This window comes from Neolamprologus multifasciatus, chromosome 8 (genome assembly GCF_963576455.1).
Source record: "Neolamprologus multifasciatus chromosome 8, fNeoMul1.2, whole genome shotgun sequence".
In the NCBI taxonomy this organism is placed as follows: Eukaryota; Metazoa; Chordata; class Actinopteri; order Cichliformes; family Cichlidae; genus Neolamprologus; species Neolamprologus multifasciatus.
Window position 1 is genome coordinate 20,822,617 of NC_140446.1, and position 10,834 is coordinate 20,833,450.

The 10,834-nt window shown below is 39.9% G+C and overlaps 1 protein-coding gene across 1 annotated transcript in view; it reads left to right on the forward strand.

Moving 5' to 3' along the window:
- The window catches only part of shisa9a (shisa family member 9a), a 71,595-nt gene that overhangs the window by 43,892 nt on the left and 16,869 nt on the right, over positions 1-10,834 (forward strand). Inside the window, exon 3 of the mRNA XM_085170924.1 lies at positions 2,309-2,494. Coding sequence (XP_085027050.1) covers positions 2,309-2,494 — 186 coding nt within the window. The remainder of the gene's footprint in view (positions 1-2,308; positions 2,495-10,834) is intronic.

Consider the following 10,834-nt stretch of genomic DNA (forward strand, 5'->3'; position numbering starts at 1 on the left):
ACAACAAAACTACATTTTTACATCAAGCTATAAACTGTGTGATTAACACTCCTCTTAATCCCTGTATTTGTTAAAATAATCTCTTTATATTTGTTTTTTAAACTGACTTTAACTGAGGATTTGTTCTTTCATGAACCTCTTTGAAATCCTCTTAAAAGTTTTAGGAAATTTACTGAATTTTTCTTCCATTACTTATCTGCATTCACCTTCTGCATTATGGACAGGCCCCAGGGGTCCAGGCTGGTCCATAAAAGTGACTGAGCTGGATACAACTGAAGTAATTTGATAACTATAAGTAAAATTACGTCTAATTAATTTTGTATTGAAAATAGGAACAGCCATGCCCATGTTAAATATTCTGGTAATAACTGTACTAGCTTGACTGAGGAGGGCACTGACTTTGGAGCATGTGCATGTCAGACCTTGGGATGTCGTCTGGTCTTTAGATAAAATATGTCTCTCAGGAAGTAAAGTAGGTCATCATTAGCTCGTGAGGCTCACTTAAAACTTGAGAAGAACAAATATACTATGCATGTACTGTGGGCTTATTGTTAATACATATAACTGTTCATTATGTAGTTTTAAAGGGTTTTCTAAGTTTGCTGTGTAAGTTTGCTACCATGTTTACCACTATAAACATGGTAGCATTAATCTGCCCACCTTTGTTTCCCTTTGTTTTCTTTCGTAATGAAATAGCAAAGTGAGCTGAGTCTAATAGCCCCATGTCAAAGTTTGTCACTTGTCCAGTCCATCTTCTATGACGCAGTCTAGCAAACTGATATAAAGCCTGCCTAATGCTTAGTGTAGCACACTCTAACTAACTAACACTGAGCAACTGCTTTGTTTAAATCCAGATGCGGCTCCACAGTCGATATTCCTTAGCTAGATCCACTTCTCCTAACTATAACTCTAAAATGTCTGTGTTATAAACAAAGAACAAAAAATGCTGTTCTGTTGGCTGCAAAATCATCCCATTAGAACTGATGCCTGTTGCTTTAGAAGGACAACATTTGTGCTGTGATTTCAGCTCATTTACATGTAATAAAATCACTCAGAAATCTAAAAAGAAAAGAATGTCTTTCTGATGTGACTCAGGCTGCAGTCACGAAGGCGTAGAGACTGGTTAGCAACCACCTGGTGAGCACCAGTTGGTAAATCTCTGCTGATTTAGAGAATATGCTGAAGTACATGTGATCAAATGATTCTGGAGGGTTGGCATTTGAAATCAATCAATCAATCAAATGATATGAAAACAGAAAAAGCTCTTTTTATGATAAAAAAAAGTCTAAAGGTACCAATAAATGCTTGATATATTTCCTTTAAGTAACTTCGCACTCACTGAAAAACTTTCAATCTTATAGTCCTATAGTCTTTCAAGCCTATAGTCAAAATCAGGAAATGGTGCTGTAGTAAATGAAAGAAATGTGACTTCACAACTTTTTGGGCTTAAGGTGTAAGAAATATATGTGTAAACTTACAGAGAAAGTTCTGGTAGCTCATTGGCCAGACTGTCTTGTTGTTATAAAACAGAACATTTTGATAAATTCACAAACACTCTCCTTTTTTTGTTCTTTTTTAATCTTGTGGACCCGTTGTAAAAAGGAGACATTTATGCAGCAACTTCTCTGTCATTCATTGTTTTTCTATTACAGACTTCTTTGAGCTAGCATGATGGCAATGGGGGAGGTCTTTATCAGGCAAAGCTGTGAAACGTATTAAAATGCATTTTAAAGCCCAAGACCCTCATTCACATTTTCCAAATCTCTCCAGGGGGCCAGATTTGAACCTGTGCTGGGCCCATTCTGGATCCCGAGCCTCATGTTTGACACCCTTGTTCAAGACATTGCAATATTAAAGCAGTTCTGAGACAGACAGTTCTGAATCATGACGAGTGAGGCTACATAAAGGACCTCTGAGAGAAGTAGCACAGTCCAACTGGCACATTTAGACTAATTCATCAGATGTGCAAAGAAAATCTCTGGACTAATAAAGACATTTTTTATTCCAGGAGGAATATTTCAGTTGTAATGGTGACATAAATGTAAGAGCGTGTCATGGAAATCTACTGGTAAAATCCCAAAAGATAGAAAGGAGTTTATATTAGTTGAGAGCAAGGCACAAGATATCTCAGTCAAGAAATCATGTATTAAAATAATAATTTAAAAAAGAAATTAGGTTATGTAAGTAGATTCTGGAAAATGTGAATGAGAGTTTCACCAATCATTTGACCAGCGAGGGCTCCTCTGGTGCTGGACTGGAGCTTTAAATGTTATTGTAACCTTGCGCTGTCTCATGTCCCTGTTCACAGAGGGTGGCCAGATTAACAACAACGTGGGACCGGCTTCAAACATGGGCCAGCAGCACCCTTACCCTGCCCTCGGCCACCTGTCTCACGTCTATGAGCAGCAGCAGCAACAGCAACAGCTCCACCAACAGCAGCAGCAGCAACAGCAGAACAAGGATCTCAACAAGTACGCCTCTCTGAAGGCTGTAGGTGAGTGACTGCCAAGTTTCTTTTTTTTTTTAGTGGAGGGGAGTTTAGATGAAGGAGAATATTTTTACAGTTTGTGGTAGGCAGTAAGCCTGATGTTGTTCTGTTGGTAACTCTTACGACTATAGCAGTGTGTAGATAGGCAGTGAAACCCAAGGCTGGGGCCTGCCTTGTTAGTGGAGTCATCGTGATTCATCCCAAGTTGGCAGTGAATTTCAAGAAAAAGGAAAACCTAGGCTCCTATAAATGACTTTTTTTCTAGTATAGTTTACTGAATGCTTTTTGAGCCCCTGAAACACAAACTCAAATAGCACCAGGTGGTTTTTTTACTCTGGGAAGGCTCTAAACCAGCGGTCCCCAACCCCCGGGCCTCGGACCGGTCCGTGAGTCGTTTGGTACCGGACCGCGAGAGTTGAGGCTCAGGTGTGAAATGTATGGTTTTCAAGGTTTTTATCGGTTTTCAGCGTTATTTTGTTATTGTTTTTATCGTTAACTCGGTTTTCCTGGGTCTTTTCACGTGTGTTATGAATAAATCTTCTTTTTTTCGGTACTGGTACTAATTTTATTTTGTTGTATTTATCCGCGACACCTTAAAGGCCGGTCCGTGAAAATATTGTCATAAACCAGTCTGTGGCGCAAAAAAGGTTGGGAACCGCTGCTCTAAACAACAACAAGCACACTGCACACATAATTGACAGTGGTTTTTTGACTGCATCGCTAACCTGGATGTGGTGTAACCTCAAATTTCTTTTGAAATCATATGCCGTGCACCTCCCTAGAAATGTAACTACACTTCAGGTCAGTCCACAACTACTGTGACTGATCTGTTCAGTATTGTTAATGGCTTCTGTGTATATCCAGCAACTTTTGCGCCACTGTTTTTGAATTTATCAGTGACAGAATAACAATCGTCACCTTAGTATAAGGAATACTAATCATAGCATCAATGTAGGGACTGAAAAATCTCAGCAAATTCCTGGATTTAGAATTCCAAAGCTATTACAATGGACAAGAGGACATGTAGCCTATAGATTTACCAGTTTAAGCAAATGTATTATACAAAAATATCACATAAAAACAGTGGCTCACATCCTTAGTGGTGTTGTGCCAAAAAATCCATGTTTAGCACAACACCATCAATGATGCGAGCCACTCACATAGGTACAGTAATGTCATAGGCTCTGCAAAAGTTTAGGACTTAAAGGGGAATAAATATAGTCATCTTCTATTCCACGTGTTCTTTGCTGGACTCTACAAGATGGGAACATCCTCACAGTTTAAGTTCCCAGTTCAAAATAATCCTTATTTACCTTTTAGAGGGCTTCGGGCAGCCTCCCCATTGTCTAAAATCAGTTTCCTTCCCCCTCACTTTAAGCTGACCTTCTCCTGATGCTGGCCGTATTTAATATCAGCATTTTATATTGTACATTACAGTGGATACACTTTCACGCATGCCACCAAATTCAGTGAGTCAGTGGCTGTAGCAGCTGATCTAAAGTTGCCTCATCACCATACGTTCTTTGGCAGTCACATTGCTATTTCATAATATGAATTCATTCGAGGCCGACACACAAGTGCTTCCAGCGAGCGTTTGTCAGCTTGTTTATGCTAGACAGGTACTCTGCCTTCACTAGATTCAGAATTCAGCCCACTCACGACAGATACAATCTACAAATGCATCTAGATGTCTGTGTAAACAGCTACGGGATGCTATTTGTCTGCATTGGCTCCCTTTTATTTGAAAAATGACCGGATAGATCGTGTTTTTTTTTTTTTTTTGAAAAGCCTATCTGTCCAGCATGTCCAGCAGCACAAAGTAAAACTGATTGTGATGACAAATGCATCCTGTATTGTCAGTGGTATTCCCTACACTACTGTGGCCCTGACTCATCTCCAGACATGTTACAGTAATAGATTATCCTGCTTGTTTGCGCTGAGTAATACTTTGTGCCCCTGAAGCAAGAAGAAGACGTGTCATTATTATGGTAGCAGTATATGTAACTGCCAGCGAAATTGACAACAGAGAAAGACTTGAATGAGCAATGAATACCAAGCGGTAAATGAACGCATCATTTTTAAGCTTAAAGGATTACACCAATAAAAGCACAGGAGTGAAAATAGTGGTTAATGCTGTAATGCCTGAGTCCTGAACTTGGCAACTTTATTGTTTGATGGTCTATTTTTATAATTCCCAGAGAAGTGGCCGAATATAGACATCAGAGGATGCCTAGCTATTTTCAGCACAGCCACAGTTGTGTTTGATTGCAGGAAATTGTTCGGTTATCTAAAACGCCAGCAGAGAACATCTTGGTGTCAGTCTGCGAGAATCCAAGAATCCAAGAACGAAGGCATTCTTTCTTAACTCAAAATTTTGTGCCAATATTCAACAAGGAGGAATAAAAATTCATCAGACAAGCCAATTTCCCCCGAACACATCCGTGCACTGCAACCGCAAACTGTGCTGAGGTTTGAGTGCAGCATACAAACCCACTGTTTCTCAAAAGGTTTTTTCCTTCGTCTTACTGCACATAAACCCAACAGATGGATGCAACACATGCTCTGGGGATTGTGCGCGGCATTGTGGGAAATGAACGAAATCTCTATCTGTTGGGAAAACAGATGAGGCAGGTTGATGGATAATAGGTACAAGAGAATTCTAGCAATGTTATGGAAATTTATGCTATAAGAATACAAACTGAGAAAACTGGTTTTCAAACTGTTTCCTTGGAAATATTAAAAATAAATGTAAAAAAAAAAAAAAAAAGCGGCCTAAAGACATTCAGCCTGCATCTATATCCTGTAAGTCCAACATTAAGAAATGACCAATACCCAAGCATTTGTGTTGTGCATAGTAAATTTTATTTTGTTTTCCCCATTAAGAATTATTCCTACCAGAGAGGCTGGTCTGACTCGTTCAGAGCCTGCTGATCTACTTGAATCTTTAGGGAATGGTCTGCAAAAGAGAAAATATCCAGTGAGCAGCAGTTCTCTGGGCTTGTTGATGCTAGAAGTCAGAGGAGAAAGGCCAGACTGCTTTGAGCTGACAGCAAGTGTCTGTTGGTGTCACTGTGCTTTGATACCCATTGTTTCCAACTGTGCAAGAATGGTTTGCTGAACAAAGCAAGCTTTCGCTGTAGTCATCTACCGTGTGACCAATATAGCCTCACCACGTTCAACCAGCGCATATAGTATATGTAACGCCCATGAGCAGGTGCACAAATTGTGGTCCATTTGCTCAACCTAGTTGTCAGTGCAGCATATATCCTTACTTTTTTAAAGGGGCCATTAGTCCATGGCGCTATAGTGCTGGACTCACCTTATATGAGTCATATGGATCTACCCAGTTCTATCCCCACTACCCGCAGGGTGGGCTATAGACCTCTAGTACTATGTGGATCAGGCATCGATCAGGGGCAGAGGCCTTGCCAGTTTAATCCCCAGCTGCCAGAACTGGTAGACAAAAGTGGTTCTGATGGGGGGAGTTTCTACAAAAATGTAGCATTTTATGAATTTATGAATAAAAAAGATATTTATTAAGTCCAAAATTAAATGGTTCATTTAATACACATCCAATTGGCAAATCTAATAAAGGTCTTGCATGGTCGCTACCTTAAAATATAAAGCGCCTTCAGGCAACTGCTGTTTTGATTTGACGTTAAAAATAAATAACGCCAAAATATAAATAAAACTGAATTGAATTAAACAGAGGTTACACAATATAAGTTACTTTGTGTATCCTCTGCCGCTTTGCCGCTGTAACTACAAATCTACAGCCATTTCACATCTGCAAGCTGCTTTGTAACCCACCTTCATCCTAGCCCCCACATTCATGCTGTTTCTGATGTAATCAATGCGATACTTGTTGTTATTCCTGCTCTTTTCGGCCTGAGTGTGTCTTAATATTCCTCTGTCTTCTGCAGCTTTTTGTGGTAACACAGAAATCTTGTCACATATAAACTATAACAGATGTAAAAAAATAAAATAAAAAAAAAATCATTTTACAAACTGAAAGGTCCTGATGAAGGTTTTTAAAAGTCTTTTAAAAAAGTATTAAAACTATATGTGCTACATGTTCAGTAATGGTTCTGGCTTTAAACCTCTCATCAGCCAGGTTTTCTGTGTGGAAGTTGCATGTTTCCCCTATTTGTGCAGGGGTCCAAATCCTCATGTTTCCTTCCAAATTCCAAAGACATACATATTAGGTTGACTGGTTACTCTGAACTGAGTGCGGGGTGACTATGACCATGAATGGTTGCCTTTTTTGTCCTATTAAGGACTTGGAAACCTGTCCAGGGTGGAGATGGGGTGGCTGTAGTTGAGGAGGTAGAGCAGGTCGTCCACTAATCGGAAGACCGGTGCTTCAATCTGCTCCAGTCCGCATGGTGAAGTATGCTTGCGCAAAATACTGAACCCCAAGTTGGGATGTGAATGCTAGACAGAAACCACTGCATGAATTTGTGCGAATGTTGTATGAAGAGCTTTGAGTTCTCAAGAATAGAAAATCATTATATAAGAACCAGTCCACATTAGCCCATTCACTATATCCCATTCGAGTATATCACGACAGAGAACTTTAACTACAAACAGAAAAGGTTGACAGAAACATCAGCATTCAGTGTCAAACTTGTTGTAGAAGATAGGAGGCAGTTACGCGGTGTTTTATAAGAAACACAATGCAGAACTCAGCAGGATTCTCTGGCTTTTTATCTTTAATGAAAGCCCGGATCTGGGTGCATTTTGGATTTGACAGCTTAAGAATTAACTTTGCAAAATGAAATGTCATCACCCAAAGGCTAATACGACTCCAGCACTAATAAACAAGACTGGCCAACCAGCACACACTGGCACGCTTTACAAAACTTTCAGCCAGCTCTGTTCAGCCAAAGGAAATAACTCTGCCCACAGTTAGTCGTAATGACATCCGCCAGCAGTTGGGGATCTTTTTTTTTTCTTTTTTTCTTGGAACAGAAGCAGTTGTTTTTCCTGTGATTGAGAGATGATACACTGCTTTACTATACTGTAACTTTTTTTGATTTGAAAGTTGGGGTATGTAATCCTTTTTTATTGTTGCCATGTACAAGAAAACTTCACACTTTTCCTGTTTAGGTTTCCAACTATAACTTCATTGATTTTATGATCTCTATGGTGAATTGTTTTTCTAAGGAAGTATTAACTCTCAGCAAGTTGACTTTTTTAATGTACTGACACGGTCTGAAAGCAGTGACAGCCTGTGGGCCATAAAGTCAATATGAAAAGCTGCGCAGCATGGCTCTCAAAATGTCTGGAGGTAATATAACGTTTCATCATTTAAGTTAATGTGATAAAATGTACAAAACTACTCATGAGGTTCATTAACAATAAGCACTTTATTTGGGTTTTTACAAGCCTCTTTTTAATTTTCTTCACTCACACCCTCCTCCAGTACCTTTCTGTAGCCGTCATACTCGTCCCTCCCACCGCTCCCATTTTCCCATGAACTCCTTTTTCTTCTTTATATCAGTCCCTTTATCAGCCATCTCCTGCCCTCTGCATTTTTATCTCATCTTTGCTTTTTGCTTCTTTTCTCTTTCTTTTCCCATTATCTCTTCTCCACCCCACCCTCAATTCATCAAGCTCCATATCGCTCCTTAAAGAACCATTGGGCTGCTAATCTTGATCCTCCTTTACAGGGGCTCATATTTGATTCCATTTCTATAATTGAACGGAGGTCTCGTCCCTTCAGGCTCATGGTTGACTGACAGTTTTCCATTTTCCAAGTGGTATTCAAAGATTCACCTATGAAATGATTGGAAACCTGTACACACAGGTACCCATGATTCCAGGAGGCAAAATGCCATTACCTTGAGTTCAGTGATGGGAAATTGACACACAAGCTATGAAAAATGCATGTGAGGGGGAATAACAGAGACAAAAAGAAAATGTGCAAGTGGCAATCTCGAGGGCTGAAACACAAAACGGCAGAAATGACAAACACTGTTTTTGCTAAAGTGGACACACAGCTGGCCCTAAAAGCAAATCAGTCAGCATAACCTTGATATTAAAATACATGGAGGTTAATCAATCTAATCTAAATCTGATCACTTCAAACACCAAGATGCTGAGTAGTCCACAAACTAGTAGTTGCATCCAAGCTAAAGATCGGAAATAAATGTCAGCAAAAGAAATCTGAATAGCTAAATTATTCTCCTCTGATACATGCTCTGGTGTTTTCACTAACTGGAAATGGAACTAGGTCTTAAGCACTACTTTCCCAGCATGCCCCATAACAGCCTTTCCTCTTGTTCTTTAATTGCTTCTGCCATTTTAATGGTCGATGATCCAGTTGAGAAGGCCCTCACCTGTCAATCAATAGCCATCTCCACTGTCCCTCTGTGCATCTCTATAAGGTCACTTTATTGAGTTCTAACAGCAAACAAGGCAAAAAACCTACCAAGAAAGATCCCTGGATGCAGGCCTGCAACTCAGCCTGAGTACAAATGACCAATTATGTCCCACTTCTATTGAACAAATGCTCTGCTGTAGTTAATGACTGTCCTACATCCAAGAAGATTCTCTTGTTCTTACATGCTGGCTAATAAGTCAATTTTTCAAATGCAGTAAGCACAGTAAATCCTAGGTAATTAGGGCTAGTTTTATTATTATCATTTTTTTAGACTTGCACATAAGTGGACAGAAATCAACAGAACATCTAAAAGCATTAACATTTAGTTATTTGTCTTGTGTGTCTTTCTTTCTTTTGCCTTTTTGTCCATGCAAACGTGCAGCTACGTTAAGCGCTGATTTTGAAGCAGATTATACCCTCCTTTGTTTTCTCTTGTATTTTTTTTAGCTGATTGTTGTAGCCGCACTCCACATGCACATTCATTTTAATGAGGACACTTGAGACACATCCGTGTTGCAAGTGCCAGTTATATGCTAAGATGCCGGCTTTAATATACTGTGATGTAGAATGCATTTAATAAGAACCTAATAATAATCATACAATTATGTTTTCATATAACAAATGAAATGACCACAGTAGATATTCAGTCTTACTCGATTACTCAAGATATTGAAATGTCAACCGCCTAGCATCACTAAGGAAAAAGTCATTTGGCTTCTTTTGGATACCATGAATAAGTCATGATCAAAATTTGATTGAAATCCATCTATGAGCTGCTGAGGTATTTCAGATTTCATAATCTCTCGGATTTTATAATGAGGCACACGTAATTTGCATCGCCAGCTTTAGTCATGCACTACAATTACCAACCCTTAGTCACTTTGGGAGATAGTACCGTTTTTCCGCAGCAGATAGTAGCTAATAGAAAGCACAGGTGTTGATTGCGTCTCAGTGATGCATGGAACACGGTGTTATTTTGAAGGGGAAAGCAGTCTAACACCATTGCACAGTTACAAAGAGTTTCTGGAGTGGGAAAAAAATAAACCTCACAGACAGAAAACTCCATTTAAACCCAGACTAATGGATGTTTTTTGTTTAGGATGGCAGCACTGTGACAGCAGAATCCACCCACTTATAGTGAATACTAAAAAAAGGTCTTCAAATTTGGGTAAACCATTGGAAATTTGAAAACGTTTTAGATACTTCAAGAACTAATAATCCCCCCCAGTAAATTGGCAGTAGACGACCTAATTGCCTAACAAAAAGCAGATTGATATACTGGTCTAAACCTAATAAGGTTTTTATGTTGCTGGCACTGTGGGACTTCACGAAGCAGTTCTCGGTTTTTCCCCCTGATGTATAATGTGTGCGAGACTCTGCAGGACACTGCTTTTCTCATGCAGAGGCATGCTGAACCCACGCTGCGTAACAGTGGCATTTTTCCGTTTCCACTCACGTACACGGCTGGATGCGTGTACCATCGAGCTGACTACTGCCGGATTGATTCACCTGTCGCTTGAGCAAGTTTGATCCCCAGCGGCAGTCTCACAGCGACTCAGCTAGTGAGGCTGTGGTCTCCCACCGCTCCCACCCTTACCTACAAACCCCCACGCCTGCGCTTGCTATCCGCTCGCAGGCCCGCGTTAGTTATTTCTCTTCAGCGTTCGCACAGCGATAAACTAGATTTATAGTTACAGCGGCAAAGCAAACTCACTGAGTGTGTTAACTTTATCTTCAAGGACGTAGCGGCAACAAGGGACTGAAGAGTAATGACTCAACTGTGAAAGTGAATCTGACACAAAAAAAAAAAAGGTCACATTTCGCAGTGATAAGAGAGACTGTAGCTTGGTGACACTGACTGACAGAGAGAGGAATAAATGTGAGCCATTAACGCTGACTGCTCCAAGGCTGAAGAAACACACACGGATGCACACACACAGATATAGAAGATGCAACAGATA